Here is a 16,984-nt window from a genome sequence, read left to right on the forward strand (position 1 = left end):
GATCCCTCTGTTCAGTCGACCGAACAGGCTCCTTCCCTATTCATCGAGATTTGCCGAGATTCACATTTATTGTGCCTTTAATGATTGATTGTTCGGTCGACTGATCCTCCGGTTCGGTCGATCGATCAGTGTAGTTTCCTTCGCTGTTGATCGTTACTGACTGAACTGTGCTGAGTCACCCTGGTTTGGTCGACCGATCCCTACGTTCGATCGATCGATCTGGCCGAACCTGCAAAACAGTGTTAGACAAAATATCCCTACAACACAAAGATTAGTACAGTAATATATAATGCATGAGTAATATTAGTTAGTGGAACCTGTCTTGATCTCAACTTGGAAACCTTCCCAGTTTCTTCGGTTGGATCAGCGACCTTATATTATTCTCTTTAGGAACTCGACCTTTTTGTCGGTCCTCCAGTTATTTATCTCAACCTACCTTCTAGATATTGATCCTCCAGATCTTGTTTGGACTTTTCACTTAGCCTTGATCGGCTCGTCAGGACTTTTCTTTCGACCTTCAGTCCTCCAAATCTCTCGATCACACTGCCAAGTGTCAGGTCCTCTTGCCCCACTTGGACTTTCACCTAGGTTCCACGATCTGCTAAGACTTTTCCTGCCTAGCCTCCAGCTAGGTCTTTTCTTGGTTGAGAAAATAATCTGCACACTCAGTTAACTTGTTAGATCACAACAAAACTTAACTTGAACCTTTGACAACATCAAAACTCAGGTTTGATTCTAGTGCAACTTGCACCAACACATTTGACTCAAGTCAAACGAATCTTTAGATATCTTAAAGGAACGTCAAATGTAGAAATTTGGTACCCTAGAACTAACACTTTTGAACTAATAGGCTATTCTGACTCAGATTACGCTGGCTATAAATGAGACCGAAAAAGTACAAGTGGTGGATGTCAATTACTAGGTTCATCACTTGTCAGTTGGTTCAGTAGAAAGCAACACTGTGTTGTACTATCTACTACCGAGTTAGAATACATAGCTATAGGAGAATGTGTCGCACAATTATTATAGATGATGTACACTCTAAAAGATTTTAATTTAAATCTTACAAATGTAAAAGTATTAATTGATAATATTAGCTCAATTAACTTAACAAAAAATCCTGTGCATTATTCAAAAACCAAACACATTGAAATTAGGCACCACTTTATCAGGGATCATTCACTAAAGGAGATATTGAAATCAAATACATTGAGTCCAAGTCTAATTTAGCTGATATATTCATTAAAAGTTTAGTAATATACGTCAAAAATTAGGAATGTGTTTAATAGACTAGGATTCTTAAATTACAGATATCATTTTCAAAAATATTTTTCCTAAATTCTAGGATAAAACTTTTATGTTTTCAAAATTTCCCATTTTTAGAATTTTTGAAAATTAGCTTTAGCTTTAGAATAGATCAATTCCTTAGAAAGCATGCTCCTATAGATCTAAGGTTTGAGCATCTCACCAATACATTAGGACTAACTTGTTTGTGTATTTCTGAACTTAGAAAGGGGTGAAATGTATAGGCAGATTGCCTAGACTTAAGATGCTTATTTCAGTGCATCGACATAAGTCTGGGCATTAAATACAAAGCACACATCAATCAGGTTAAGTTATTCAGCTTAGTCAAACATTAACTTATTGCAACTAACTTAATCTGACTAATCCAGTGAAAGATGTTATCCTCTGATAGTTAGCAAGTAACTAATCAGTTAGACAGTTATTTTTGATGTTAAGTTCAGGGGGAGAATTAATTCAACTTATTTTCATACTTAGTACTAAAATTATTTTCTCCGCTTTGAAAATATCTTTGAAAAATATTTCCTTAAAAATATTCCTTTTAAATCTAACCTTATAAACTTATTTTTTCAAATCTAATTTAATAAATCTATTTTTGAAAACTAGTTTTTATAAAACTAAGTCTTTGAAAATTAGAATCTTATGTTTCCTAAAAAATTGACTTTTATATAAAATTTATATACAAACCTAGTTTTGAAAATTCGATTTTACAAACTTAGCTTTAAAATTTTGGTTTTACAAACTTAGTTTTGAAAATTCGATTTTACAAACTTAGTTTTAAAATTTTGATTTTACAAACTTAGTTTTGAAAATTCGATTTTACAAACTTAGTTTTGAAATTTTGATTTTACAAACTTAGTTTTGAAAATTAGGTATATTTGATAATTCGATTTTACAAACTTGGCTTTTGTTAATCTTACTTTTGTAAAGTAGGTATATTTGAAAATTAGCCTTTATAGAAATTTATGTTTGTAAATTGTTTTTAAATTCTTGTTAAAAAAACAAGCTAGTAGATAAAAGTTTAAATTTTGCAAAGTTAGTTTTCTAAGTTAACTATTTTTCAAATTTAGCTATGTTTAAAAAGCTAAAAGATAAAGTTTAAAGCAAATTTTCTATATTTTCTATTTTAAACTCCCCTAAGTCAATCTGACTTTAGGTCGGATTCGCAATTTCATTTTTTTCTTTGAGTTAACCATATATCTATATTCTTTTTTGATGAATGTCGAAGGGGGAAGGTTAGTTGGGCTTAAGTTAGTTAACAAACAAAATCCAAAATATCAAACCCTAAACCCTAACTAAAAACCATATTAATTGATCGCTTACTTTTTGCATATGTTTTCACTAACTTAACTCAGGTTGTCATTACATCAAAAAGGGGGAGATTGTTGGTGCGGTTAGCACTAACGGTCTAACTCAGATTTTGATGAATGACAAAGTAGGTTAAGTTAATTTCATTGTAATCTAACACTTTAACTAAGTGTGCAGGAGAAGCCCAGACTGGTCGACAGGTTGACCGGATGTCTGGCATGAAGTCCTGCTAGGTCAACGAGTCGACCTGATAGCTGGCACAAAGCCCAGACTGGTCGACGGGCTGACCGGATGTCTGGCACGAAGTCCAGCTAGGTCGACGAGCTGACCTGATAGCTGGCACGAAGTCCAGATGGTTCGATGAGCTAATCGGACGTTTGGCAAGTAAGTTAAGGTAAGTCACTGGAGGGGAGTGACTTGGTGAGGGCGCGTTCCCAGTTAGGGAACTTAGGCGCCGATCCAACTTAGAACCATTTCGGAACTCTAAGTTGAGATTTTGACTAGATTCCGGTCTCAGTGAGATAGAATCTAATTACTACTCTTCTTCTATTGTGTTAACTTCTGTTTTGTAGGGTAGTTTAAACTATTATTTTTGCCTCGGACTAACTCTTTCTTGCAGGAGAAGGATATTCTGGAGAAAGGCGGTCCGAGCGCTCGGAATCTGTTCGGGTGCCTGGAAGGAAAAACTTCATCTTGTCATCACGAGGAGTACGCTGATTGGCCAGGCCTATGTCACGTTTCGGGTGCCCATAAAGGATTCGGGCGTCCGGAGCATCCTATATAAGGAGGTCTCGCCCTGAAGCAAAACACAACAACGACATCTGCTCTACTATGATGTGCCCCTGCGACACTGCAAAACTTCTCCGGCAACGTGCTCTTTTTCCTTTTCTCTATTATTGTCGGTATTTCTTATTTAAAGTTCTTGTACTTTCATTTGTAATATTCTTATAAACTATTAGTGATTACCCAATGAAAGTACTCAACGAATACGGACCTTGGAGTAGGAGTCGACCAATGCTCCAAACCAAGTAAATTGGTTCTTGTTAGCATTGCTCTATTTCTTTTCCACTACGTACTCGCTACGATAATATTACGATCGATATTCACCTCCCTCTATCGACTTTCATGATCCAACAGTTACATCTTTTATAAAGTTGTCATTGCATGCCTCTTGCCCATAGTCACTAAAGGGCACTACAAGAAAACATGTCTACCGTGACATTTTTTTTATGACACATATAAAAAAGTGTCATTATAAATATTTTATAATGACATTTTTAACTATTAATTATGCTTTTATAAAAATTATCTTATTAGACCTCCTATGGTGGCATTTTTTGATAAATGTTATTATATTATTAACATATTAACCTAAACTTTTCCCTCTCAGACTCTCACCCGATCATTTCGTTCCCTCTCCCACCTCTTCTTCTTTCCTTTCCCTATCGCCGCTAGGTCTTTTCTGTTTCCCACCCCTTTTTTTCTTTTCTCTTTACAGCGTAGCTAGGTTCCGCTTCAAGGAGGAGCTCAAAAGGTAATCCTATTTCTTATTTCTTCCCTCGCTGCAACAACGCGAGTAGCCTCGCCCAACGACAAGCGACCGCTTCGCGTGCGTGAGGCCGCAGCCTCGCCAGGCGGCACTCGAGAGGGTCGCACCCTCGCAGCGTTCTCCACTGATGTAATGTAAAAGGAGACATCCTCTGGCAGGAAAATGTCTCGTCCTTGTTCGGGTTCGTACAGTGTTCGCGTGGGTTGTTGCTAGAATCTTTGAGCACAACATTTTGGAATATATGTGTCGGAAGAAGAATGGACCTGCGGCGTGATCATCCTGATAATCCTGGTTTCTTAGCCAAGCATTTTCAGAGTGGAATCGATTGGAGATCTAACGTCGAGGGGTCGAAATAAGTCGAGGAAGGGAGAAGGTTCGTAGATGACTGCAATGGCGGCAACGACATCATCTCTGGCATCATAGTTCATGGGGCTTCAACTCGAGGCACCCTCTTCCACCGTGCTCTTCATCTAGACTATCCAGTTCAAGCTCCACCACTCCACCCGCTGCCCTAACAGATGAGTCATTGCCATGGCCGGCACCGAAAAGGTCAAGAACATTCATTTCTTTACCTTCCCCATTTTTCTAATTTTGTGGATGGGAGACATAGAAAATATGATTCTTGTCGAAGATCCATGCAGTAAGAATCTTGCCAATACTAGATTTGCGTTTACAAGAACAAAAAGAAAATATTTCTATACATTATTGTCTAGCTTCAATCTAAACTCAGTTCAGGTTTGGGTAAAATGGCAATTAACAATTTTAATGAATGTTGTTTTATGTCCATAAAGTTGCTTTGATCTATTTTAGCTTTCTACTAAATCCATACTTACCTATTACATATTTGCATAATACTTCACGACACTCTTTCTCAAGTTGATTCAAATATACTATAGAAATCATATCGTTTCATATATATATTCAATTGATACAACCTATCAAACTCATGTGGAGGAAAAATTCGAGAAATCCATGGAATGTTGCACACAAAGTCAATTCTCAGAATGGACTCAAGAAGTCCATAAAATGAGATACACAGAAAGTTGAGAACAAATCTATCTTGAAATGTCTATGGCTTAATGAATTACTTTGCTTGGATGTTGCAAGTTACATTCCAAATATCAATAGGTTAGTACTCTTGATGAAAAGGAAATAATTGTTTTTCAGGTCATTCTCTAAATGATCTTTTATTTGTCTAGACTTCGACATCCAAGTGAATGTGACCTTTACTATGCCAATCGAGATACAAAGTAGTATATATATGGTTCAAAGGTTTACTAGTTTCTTTGTGTATGTGCCTAGCCATTAAACTTCAAGTAGAATTGATGTTAAGATTGATAGTTTAAAGAAGTGTGAATAAACTAAGCTCTATTAAGTTTGTGTAGTATGCATTTTTCCTAATTGGTTTAAGTGATAATGAGAGGACTGTAGTTCCCCTCCAACTATTAAAATTTGGTTCACATTCATGATTACAAAAATATGTTGACAAGCATGTTCTATTTTTTTTATTTTAATATATTTGCAATGTTTATGTTAATTTTCAGGTTTACCTCTCCATCATGGAATTCAATGATATTTTTTTCTCCTCATAGAGATAAGACTACACTTAAGCATGAGCCTAGTTTGTAAGTACATGTACAAGCTATAGGAACTATTATATAAGCTTGAAATTGACTCCTCTTTTTTCTTGAAGTCTTTTCTATTCCCGTCCGTTCTTCTCTTTCATTTCCTTTATTTTCTTCTATACTGTTGAAGGATAGTTCTTGATAGATGTGATTATTCTCTTGAGTAAATTTGTATTTTGCTTCATAAGTCTAAAACATGTTATCAGTTGAATGTGATATGTCGTGATTATTTACTACATGCACATCTAAGTTTGAGAATTCATGTTGCACAAAAGCTTCAATTTGAATAAACTTTTAAAATTTCTGTTGGCAGTCATCTATAAAATGTTTACAAGCTTACTTTTATCGACATGAACATAACCCAAGATTATGACTTTGCTAATAGTTTTCAAACATTAGAAGCATCTGCCTCGCCATCCACAAGATCCACAACATGTAAATGTGTCTAGTGCAACAACTGATTATTGATATTGATTGACATGTAAAGTTTGTTGATTTATTTTATTACTAATGATCTTTGTTTTGTTGGTGTACATATGCCATTATGGAAATATAACAACAAAAACTTTTCATTGTTTGTTTTGGCGTTTGCAGTTAACAATAAGCGAAGATTACTATTAGGTGTATATGGAATGACACTTTGCATTTTTCACGTTTGGTATGATATAGAATATTTTTAATTAATTTTATTAATTTTGTATTTTTATTGTTTTATTTCATTTATACAAATATATGTATTGTATTTGTAGGTGACAGGTAGTTGGATTTTTGTGAATCAATATAATGGTTGAAGATGGTCCATCTAGTGGAGTTTTTATTTTATAGGACTTTGTTAGTTATAAAATTTAATATTTTGAATGTAGTGTGTAGGTTGTTTTGGATGTAAAAGACTTATTGTAATTGTAAATTTGACTCAAATGATTATTGGATGAATAAAAATATCTATTAGTGCTTTAAATTTTATTTTTTAATTTTTTTTTTCTATTCTAAATGGTAAATAAATTTTCATGATGGGAAAATATGGAATTCAAATTTATAAATGTCAAAATAAATGAGTTTAAGTGACATTTATAAATGTCCTTAAAATATAATTTTTTCTTGACATTTGAGAATGCCATTATATTTTTATATTGTTATACTTTTTAAGTTAGCATTGATATTGTATAATGACATCATAAAATGTCAGGAATGTGAGGAGGATCTAAGACGACATCACTTTATAGGGTGTTTTTCAACGATGTCATTAAAACTTAAGTGTCACCAAAAATATACTACAAGGGCATTTATGTGTGTCCTTAAAGAGCATTATTCTAGTAGTGGGGCAAGCTAAGATTAGACTCCCTCATTTAGTCATGATGTATGCATTGGAGCAGCGTCTCGATATTGATGTTGCTCTTCAGGTCTATGAGTCCATCATCTACTTTTCTAGACCGGTTTAAGGGAAGTTATACATGTCATTCTGTCATGTCTTGACATCGTTTTTCATAACTAAAGGCATTGATGTAACTAGGGGTGTATTGCATCAGTTGTCCAAGGATTTTGATTAGTTAGGGCCTCGACAAATATCTCTGACATAGATTGAGCGGTGTCAGGGTGTCATGGTTTGGCGTCACAGACATGACCAGGATGATTCAGACTCGGACGATGCTGCGAGGAGGTCCCTGCCCCTGCTCCAGGAGCTGCACATCTGTCCCTGCGTGAGCGGGTCCTTCACTTGGAGGAGTTTGTCCGCGAGGAGTTTCAGGGTGTTCGCCAGCAGTAGATAGAGATGTTTGAGATGATGCAGCGTTGGGATCTTGCCTACCAGGGCCCTCCTCCTCCTCCTTCACGTGATGATGCTTAGGCCTGGTGTTTGCTTGTTTTTGGTTAGTGTCGGGTGCCTTTTTGGCTTTGGCTTATTTATCCTCTATTCATCTCGAACACCTTTCATGTTGTTGTAGTATGTTGTCTTTCCTGACTATCTATCTTTCTGACTTTGCATGCATACCTATGTATGCTTATTATTCTTATTAGTATGACTTTTAGGTCTATCTCTTTTTTATCTTATCTATTGTTGGGTTTATTTGTGTGTGTGCCAGTGTGCTTAGTATACACTTGTGTTTACCTAGTGTTATGCCTATTCATGTGTGTAAGACGGTTACATGATTGGATTACTTGGGTGGTAACACTGTGTAGGATCCTCATCTTGATTCCTTTTTCACTTAGATAGTATTTTTGAATTAATGGGAAGGTTGGGTTTGTTTCTTCTCTTATCCTTTTGATGTATGTCAAAAGGGGAGAAAAAGTGAAGTTTAAGTTGGAGATTTATTTTTGAAAATTATGTGATAGAATTTAATGTTAAAGGGGAGCTTGGATTTTATGTGATAAAAGCATATGTTAAGGGGAAGTTTGGATTTTATGTGTTCATGTTTACACTATGTTTATAATTCTCAAAGTTGTTTTTATGCCTAACTTAAACATATTACCACACATCAAAAAGGGGGAGATTGTTTGTGCAATCGACCTAGAATTGATTGGGTATGATCATTGTTTTGATTTGTGTGTCAATGAGTTTAAGTTAGGTTTCATATTGGTTTTAATATATTTAAGTCATGCAGGACTTGGTGAAACACACAAGCTTGGAAAGTCTCATCTTATGGCTCAGGTCCTTGAAGATTGGTGAAGGATGGTGCATCTGAGGGACCGCGAACAAGGAGCAACGGAGTGAAGCTGAGGGAAGTGGACTTCAAGGCAACATGAAGGATAACACAAACAAGAGATGCAGGCTTGAGTGCATCTGAGGGATGAAGGTTGAGGAGGAAGGCTTCAAGGGCAACTCTGGAGAGGATGAGTGGAAGTGTGTAATTAGGATCAGTCGACTGATAGTTATGACAGTCGACTGGTTCAGTCAACTGATCAGTTGACTGGGAGCGAACATAGACATTCTATTCACTCAGGCCATAACTACCAGTCGACTGGTATAATATCGTTGAGCTGATGACGCACAGAATCCCCACAGATTTAGTAGAATACTAGCTGTTACATGCTACCAGTCGGTTGATGGAGTCATCAGTCGACTGGTGTCAAGGTTTTCAGCAACATGTATATAAGGCTTGAGAGCTTGGAGAGAAGACATCATCTGATACAAAAATACTGTTAAGCTTTCCAAGTGATCTCTAAGTCTCCAGACTCTCAATCTCTTCTTCCTAAGCTCATCTTTGATCTTGTGAGAGGAAGAGAACCTCTTGTAAAGGTTTCTCCACCTTCATTCTTGGATCGAAAAGGAGAAGATCATAGTGAAGCTTGATTGGATGTGTGTGTGCCTTGGATTAGTCACCTCAAGGAGGTGGAGACCAAGTAAATCGAGGAGTTAGCCTTGCCTTTTTATTTCTTTTCTATTTCATTACCTTTTGTGCTTCCATTAACAAATTGTAGGTCACAAGTTGAAGTCGTACACAAAGGTCCTATCAAGTTTGTGCCGAAAAGGACAAAAAATATCCTATTAGTAAATTGTCCTTTAGAAGCATCCAACCTGTCAAATCATAGAGATTTACACGCTCATTTAGGGAAATGTGTCACACACTTTATGACTTGTCCTTTTTTAGGAAAGCTTAGGAAAATATGCTAATACTTTGAGATGTGTGCATAACACAACAATAACACTATAAAAGAGTTCTTCATCTACAGGCGGAGGTATGCAATGCTTCTTATTGGCACACACTCTTCCCTACAGTTTGTTGGAGCTATCCCAATGGTCTGTGCGACCGTGTGTTTTGGTGTTTGGGCAAATGGTTTAAGTTAGGTTTACCTTCGTTATTTGATATATGTATGTGAGTGTCCATGTTGACAAGATACACATATGACTCAACTTGATGGCTTCGGGTCCGGTGAAGGATGGAGCATCCGAGGGACCATGGACAAGGCAGCAAGGACAAGTGTCGAGGGAAGCAACTTCGAGGCATACACGAATGATGGCATTGGGGACGAGCCACGGGCTTGAATGCATCCAAGGGACGAGAGCCAAAGGAAAGAGGTCAAAGTTGTAAAGAAGAGTCAAGTGAGTCGTGAGGGTCCGAGTATGAGAGAAATACACTCGGGAAGGGAAACCCTACGTTTAGGGTTGTACCAGTCGATTAGAACTGGGACCAATCAATTGGAACTGGGACTAGTCGACTGGGGGTGATTACAAAGAGTTTCTGTGCCCGAACGGTTGGGATCAGTCGACTAATGTTGGCACCAATCGACTGGTAAAGAGCCGTTGGAGAGCTGTTGGCCAGGCACCGGTCGACTGGTGCAAGGACTAGTCGACTGGTAAAGGTAAAACAGCAGGGTTATTTCTTCCCAAGCTCTATAAGATGGAGCTTAGGATGGCTAGTCATGGTGACGAAATTGGACTTGGTTAGAGTTTAATTAAAGTCTCCAAGCTCTCATTGCAATCCGGATGTTCTTGATCGAGTTGCGGCGAGGTTTCTCCATAGACAAGGAGGATTATGCTAGCCGAAGTTTCCGAGGAGTAATCCACCGATAGATAGGGATCGTCCACTTTACGGATAACCGTGGAGTAGGAGTTTTATCTCCGAACCACGTAAATCGTCGTGTTAGCGGTTTGCATTTCCTTATTGTCTTTAGATTAGCCTTCTTGTTTATATTAGTTTATATTTCCGCTGTGCAAATTAACATTGTAGGAGAAGCAATCGAATTGGGGGTGCACAATTATTCAACCCCCTTCTAGCCAGCCATATAAGATCCTCAACACGGTTAAATGCTACTACTTTCTTCTTTTAAACTGATTATTGACTTGAGTATCGGAGGATCAATGCTAGAGACTCCTTCCCTAACTTTGCACTAATACTTCTTATATTGTAGGATAGCTTAAAGTCTAGAGAATCAGCAGTAGAACCACGTTTCCAGCTCACTACCTTTACCAATTTCAAATAGGATCAGATAGGATTCACTATCTATATTAAAATAGCTAGTTCATGAATATTATTCATTAATATTTCATATTTTCGATTTATAAATATTAACCAACTGAATAATTTTAAAGTTTATTTATTTAATTTATTGAGTTATTTAAATTTATTTATTTAATTGAAATAACATGAAATTTGTTCTATGATCGATTTGATTTATTTATAACCCACCGACCCTTATTGACAATAAAACCATTGGATGAGCAATTTAGTAACTAAAAGCAGTATATTAAAATTATAATGGCGAAGAAACAAACTGCAGCTAGCGTTGATGAATGAAGTCCATATCCATGTAACAACCGACCTGATATATGAAGTTGATATGTACGTCGACCCATAATTGCTTTCTCCTAATTAATTAATTCCAAGTCCTCAATCCTAGTCCACGGTATATTTAGCCCGTTGAATTCTTGCGGAGCACCAAAGATATGCCTCCTCTACGGTCATCCACTCTTCTCGGCCTGCACTCGCCGGCCAACCCACTCATCCATCAGCCACACCTCTCTCTGTATAAAACCCCACCTTCTTAAAAAAACAAAAATAAAATAAGAAAAAACAAAGGGATTTCCTCGAATAATGGAGTTTGGCATCAAATGCTTCTTCTTCTACGTCCTCTTGGCCGGTACTGCTGCCCTGTCCACCGCGCACATCGCTTTCTTTGACGATTATTGGCAGAGGAAAGCTGAGGAGGCACGCAACGAGACGCTCAGTGCCTATGTTTCTGACCCTACCTCCGTCGTCAATCACTTCAACTCCGCTCACTTGCAGTTAGGTTTCAATGTGCTCCCTAGCTATCATATTTTTTAAGCTATTAAAATGTAAAAAAGCATCAATTTTACTTTAATCAAATTAAACCATAAACTTTTATGAGATAAAATATTTAGACGCCCTTTTAATTTTTATCATATTTTTAATTAATTGACTAATTGTATAAATTAATTATGTAAATCTATCTATCTAACAAAAAAAATTAATTGCGGTGCATGCGTAGCCAAAATAGCACGAGAAGGGGGCTCGCCCACCGTGCCAAGAAGGAAGCCGCGTGCTCTGCGACCAACCCTATAGACCGGTGCTGGAGGTGTCATAGTGACTGGATAAACTACCGCAAGACGTTGGCGGAGTGCGTCAAGGGGTTCGGCCACAGCACCGTCGGCGGCGTGCGAGGCAAGTTCTACGTGGTCACCGACGCCTCCGACAAAGACCTCGTCAACCCCCGGCCGGGCACCCTCCGGTACGGCGTCACCCGCGACAAGCCTCTGTGGATCGTCTTCGGCCGCGACATGGTCATCCGCCTCCAGCAGGAGCTGATGATCAACAGCTACAAGACCATCGACGGTCGCGGCGCTAACGTGCACATCGCCTACGGCGCCGGCCTCACCGTGCAGTTCGTGAAGCACGTCATCATCCACAACCTCCACATCCACGACATCAAGTCCGCCTCCGGCGGCCTCATCCGCGACTGCGAGACCCACTGGGGCTTCCGCACGGCCAGCGACGGCGACGGCGTCAGCGTCTTCGGCTCCTCCCACGTCTGGCTCGACCACCTCTCCATGTCCAACTGCGCCGATGGCCTCATCGACGTCATCCAAGGCTCCACCGCCGTCACCATCTCCAACTGCCATCTCACCCGCCACAACGACGTAACTAGCTAGCTAATTAACCAACAAGCAAGCAAGCAAACAAACAAACAAACAAACTAACTAACTAACTAACTAACTAACTAGATGATGTCTGTACATACATACATTTGATGCCTAATTTATATATCAATTCCCGCGCGCTTGCTTCAGGTGATGTTATTAGGCGCCAGCGACTCGTACTCCGACGACTCGAAGATGCAGGTCACCGTGGCTTACAACCACTTCGGTAGAGGTCTGGTGCAGAGGATGCCAAGGTGCCGATGGGGCTTCTTCCACGTAGTGAACAACGACTACACCCACTGGCTGATGTACGCCATTGGCGGCAGCACGCACCCTACCATCATCAGCCAAGGCAATCGATTTGTTGGGCCCCCAAACGATGCAGCCAAAGAGGTGACTCACAGGGAGAAGGCAGGGGAGGCGGAGTGGAGTGGCTGGAACTGGAGGTCGGAGAACGATCTATACAAGAACGGAGCATTCTTCGTTGAGTCGGGACACACGGTGTCAAGCAAGTTCTCCAAGATCGAATTCATCAAGGCGAAGCCAGGGAATTCGGCGGGGCGGCTGACTCGCTTCTCGGGGTTCCTCAATTGCTACCCGGGACGCCCATGTTGATGCATGCATGCATGCATATCTGGGATTATTAATTTAATTTAGGAGATCATTAACGCAACAAGAGCACGACATTAATATATCAGCAACATTAATTAATGCAAATTAATTAAACCTACTGTTTGTGGTGGGTTTGTAGCTTATTTCCTAGATGCCGGATTTTTTTGGTTTATCTTTTGGATTAGTGAACCAACATAAACCATATATACAAATGAATATTACTTTTTTTTTATAGCTTGGCAAATTGTTTTTTAATTTAGATATTCATGATTGGTGATGCGGCGATAAAGGGGTCCATCAAGTCTGGGTCAGATATAAAGACAACAGTCGACATGGAAATCAAAGTCCAGATCATCAACGTGATCAACGATGGTCAACGGTCCCACCAAAGTTGGCCAAACTAAGCAAAAATCGACTCCAACCGTCGATTGAGCCCGAAGTGTCCGATCCACCTAGTGGCTTGTCTGAGTGGATCACCCCTCTGGCTAATGCCAAGGCACAGAAACTACTCCAACAACAACAACAAGCCAACATTGGTGGTATGTTGCCACCACCAAATCTGGAAACATCAATGACCGCTCATCAAAGGGAAAGAGGGGTTCAAGAGGAGGGCCTTGCTCGCTTACCTCCTATAGCCCTCTCAACAAATTAATGCCCCTGACTTCTTTTTCACACACTATTAGAACAGTTGGGCCAAGGGATAATGCCTCATGAGTCCTTTGGAGAGGTACTTGTGTGAGAGGGGTATAGAGGAAAAGCGGTGGCCAGTGATAGTTCTTTGGAGTGACTGGCTACTCCATTTTCTCATAGGTAGTAGGATGATCCGTTGCCCAAGCGTTATCAGTGTCACGCCCCAGAGGAGTCCCTGTCCGAAGAAATTTGGGCAGCATCTCCCCAGTACGGCGGACAATCTGAAACTTCTACATAACACATATACCTCAGCCACAGGCGGCTGGAATTATAACAATAAATAAAAATAATCACCACGCAGTTTATATAGATATTCAGCCTCTGGCTATCACAACCACGCAGTTAATAATAGTAATCACAAACAATAGTACTCTGAATCGAAATCCACCCTACTCAACTACACTCGTAAAGCTCAAATCCGACGAACTCACCTCTTCTACCGTCCAGGTAGGCATGTAGTAGAATAAAATCCAAATCATACCAAAAGTCCATCAAACGGAAGGATTTCATACAATATCCATATGTAAAATCCAAAACAAGACTAAAACAAAGTCTGATAGAGAAAAGCTAAAATAAAATAACAACTCAAAAACCAGCAGATGGACTAGCACTACGTGCTGTGGGGACCAGCGACTGGAACTGCTCCGGACAGCCTCAACCTGAAAATATATCAACAATGGAGGCGGGGTGAGTCCAACACTCAGCAGGTACAACTGATATGCATAATAAAACAAATAACAGACAACACTAATCATGCGTACAGTCTCCTGAATACGAGAAGGATAAATGCAACTGAAACGAAATCAGGAGATAACTGTACTAACCGGAATCAAAGTACAAAGGTAACAGGGTCGTCAGACCGGGGAAGTCATAATCCTATATGCATGTCAATCATATGCATCCATATAAATGCAGCAAGTAAATGCAGCAATCACAAACAATAAATTCAATAAATGCATATGGTGACGCACTCTGATATCATCGCTCACGAGCGACCGAGTGGACGGATGTCGGAGTACTCGCCTCGACCCCAAATCATAAATGGGGAGCTCAATGCTCTCATCTCACACGATGACGGGGAGGATATCTCTGTCGGCTACCACGCCGAGTCATCCGACCAACGGAGCCAAACAGAGTCCACCATCTCCGGCTACGCCGCTATACTAAATGCCAACGAGCCAAACAGTGATGATCACGGCTACCACCGAGTCACCCGACCAACGGAGCCAAACAGCAGAACCGCCACACACCTGCCTGATATACCACTAATCCATGGGTGGTGGTGTGTGCAGTACATGTAACTGGCGATGGGCTCAACCATAGTGGAGCCGACAATCGCACAGCATGCAATCATGATGCATGACACTAAGCATGACAATCTCATGAATAACATAGTAATGACCATATTAATAATACAAATTGTGTACCACTGGAAGATGTATCAGATAGAAGGTACACAAATCAGATAGGGCATCAAATAAACCCTATATCCAGAAGATAACAGAGCATGTGGTTGGGTCACTACCTAAAGCATATATGATCAGGTAAATAATATGCAGTGCATAATAAATAAACAATCAACCATGTAACTATCATGTAGTGACCAACCGAAACAAAATGATTACACAATCACTGCTATATGTTAAACATATTATTATGCATATCAAAGACATAAGTCAAAGTACCCGCCTCCAATAAAGTGGTCCAATCCGGTAATCAAGATACTCGTCGAGATACCGTCCCGAATCAAAGTCCTGTGTCGAACATATAGATATATTTTATTTAGCTACAATTCAAATGAATTCAAATAGTTTAATAAAATCCATGAAACTAAATCAGGGAAAACCCTAATTATTCCAAATCTCTGTTTTTAAATGATACTACAGCAGGGATAAATTCTTCCTCTATTCAAACCCAAATAATTATTCCTTCCATATCGGCATACTACAATTATCCAACAAACATGAACCAACAATTATATACCAATCATACTAACTCATGTAAATCCAAATCCCTACACCATACCTCAATTTCACTTCCCCTGTTAATGCTGGAACAAAGGGAACTGGATGGAAGTGGTTGAAATGTTAGAGTTGTTCGCTGCTGGAAGGTGGCTGTCGGCTACTTATGTCTAGGGTAAACAGCTAGACAAAAACACCTCAGCAAACCTCCCCCTGAATTCCTCTCCAATCTTGACCTAACTCAACAGCAAAGAAAAGAATCAAGAAGTGAAGATCACAGATCAAATCAGGGAATAGAGACTGCTAGTCAAAACTAACCTAATTCAAGAACTAAATCCTCACCCACAAACAGAAAAAATGGAATCGAGATCATGACTTACCCCTGGATCCCGATCAGTGAAGTGGAAGAAAAGAAATTCGGCACCCAGAAACTAGGGCATGAGGATTTGCCGGGTCGACTGTGATAGTGGCCGGTGGCAAGGGAAAAATCAGGATGTCAGCACTAAGGCAGAGAACTCGGCAGGAGAAGAAGAGGGTGATGTGCGGCTGATCAAATCTAGGCTCGGCTCTCCAGTGAAAAGGCCTGGCTCTATCCCGTGCGGCGGCGGCGTCGGCAGGGCTCGGCTAGGGCACGCGGTGGCCGGCGTTAGGGTTGGTGATCCGCTTCAGTTGGCGACTGCAGTTCCTGTGGCCGCGCGGTGTCGCGTGGCTCAAGCACAGAGAGGAGAAGGCGTCGGCTTCTCCCTTGGTCCGGGGCTTATGCGCGCGTGGGAGAGGAGAATGAACCGCCGCTTGGTGGCGGTTAGGGCAAGCCGTCGGCGCCGGTTAGGAGGAGGAGACGACGTCGAAGGGCTTAGGGCACGACACACGCGGGGAGAGGAAAAGAAACGGAGAGGAAAAGGAAAAATAAAGGAAAAAGAAAAAGGAAATATAAAATAAACATTTCATCGCTTAAATGGGTCGCCTAAACATGCTTTTCCCAGGGCCCCGTTTTTATCCCCGTTAACTCATCCATACGATCTCCAAAAAATTCCCGAAAAATTTCCAAAAATTCCTGAAAATTCCCTTATTAATATTCGTATATTTTTGGTATTTTACATTCTCCCCCACTAATAAAAATTTGGTCCCCAAATTTCATTATCTACCATCAGCAAATACTAACAACAGGTAAAGCGTATAAATGCCGAACGGTAAACTAAATCACATACCTCAAGTGAAAAGATGGGGGTATCGAGCTCGGATAGTATCCTCGAGCTCCCAAGTAGCCTCCTCATCTGAATGATGCTGCCATCCGACTTTAACCAACTAGATGGTCTTGTTTCGCAACTGACGCTCTTTCCGGTCC

At 40.0% G+C, this 16,984-nt stretch overlaps 1 protein-coding gene across 1 annotated transcript; it reads left to right on the forward strand.

The window, feature by feature from the left end:
- Nucleotides 1-11,312: 11,312 nt before the first annotated feature.
- On the forward strand, nucleotides 11,313-12,991 carry LOC122054847 (pectate lyase-like). Its single transcript, XM_042616273.1, has 3 exons — nucleotides 11,313-11,503; nucleotides 11,728-12,376; nucleotides 12,527-12,991. The coding sequence occupies exons 1-3, from the start codon at nucleotides 11,313-11,315 to the stop codon at nucleotides 12,989-12,991; spliced, it is 1,305 nt and encodes a 434-aa protein (XP_042472207.1).
- Nucleotides 12,992-16,984: the final 3,993 nt, after the last annotated feature.

This window comes from Zingiber officinale, chromosome 3B (genome assembly GCF_018446385.1).
Source record: "Zingiber officinale cultivar Zhangliang chromosome 3B, Zo_v1.1, whole genome shotgun sequence".
NCBI classification, from domain to species: Eukaryota; Viridiplantae; Streptophyta; class Magnoliopsida; order Zingiberales; family Zingiberaceae; genus Zingiber; species Zingiber officinale.

Excerpts from the sequence above, each read along its gene's own strand:
- LOC122054847 (XM_042616273.1), top strand. The coding sequence starts at position 11,313 with ATGGAGTTTGGCATCAAATGCTTCTTCTTCTACGTCCTCTTGGCCGGT. Across the intron at positions 11,504-11,727 it reads TTCAACTCCGCTCACTTGCA|CCAAAATAGCACGAGAAGGG; the intron begins GTTAGGTTTCAA and ends GTGCATGCGTAG. Across the intron at positions 12,377-12,526 it reads ATCTCACCCGCCACAACGAC|GTGATGTTATTAGGCGCCAG; the intron begins GTAACTAGCTAG and ends CGCTTGCTTCAG.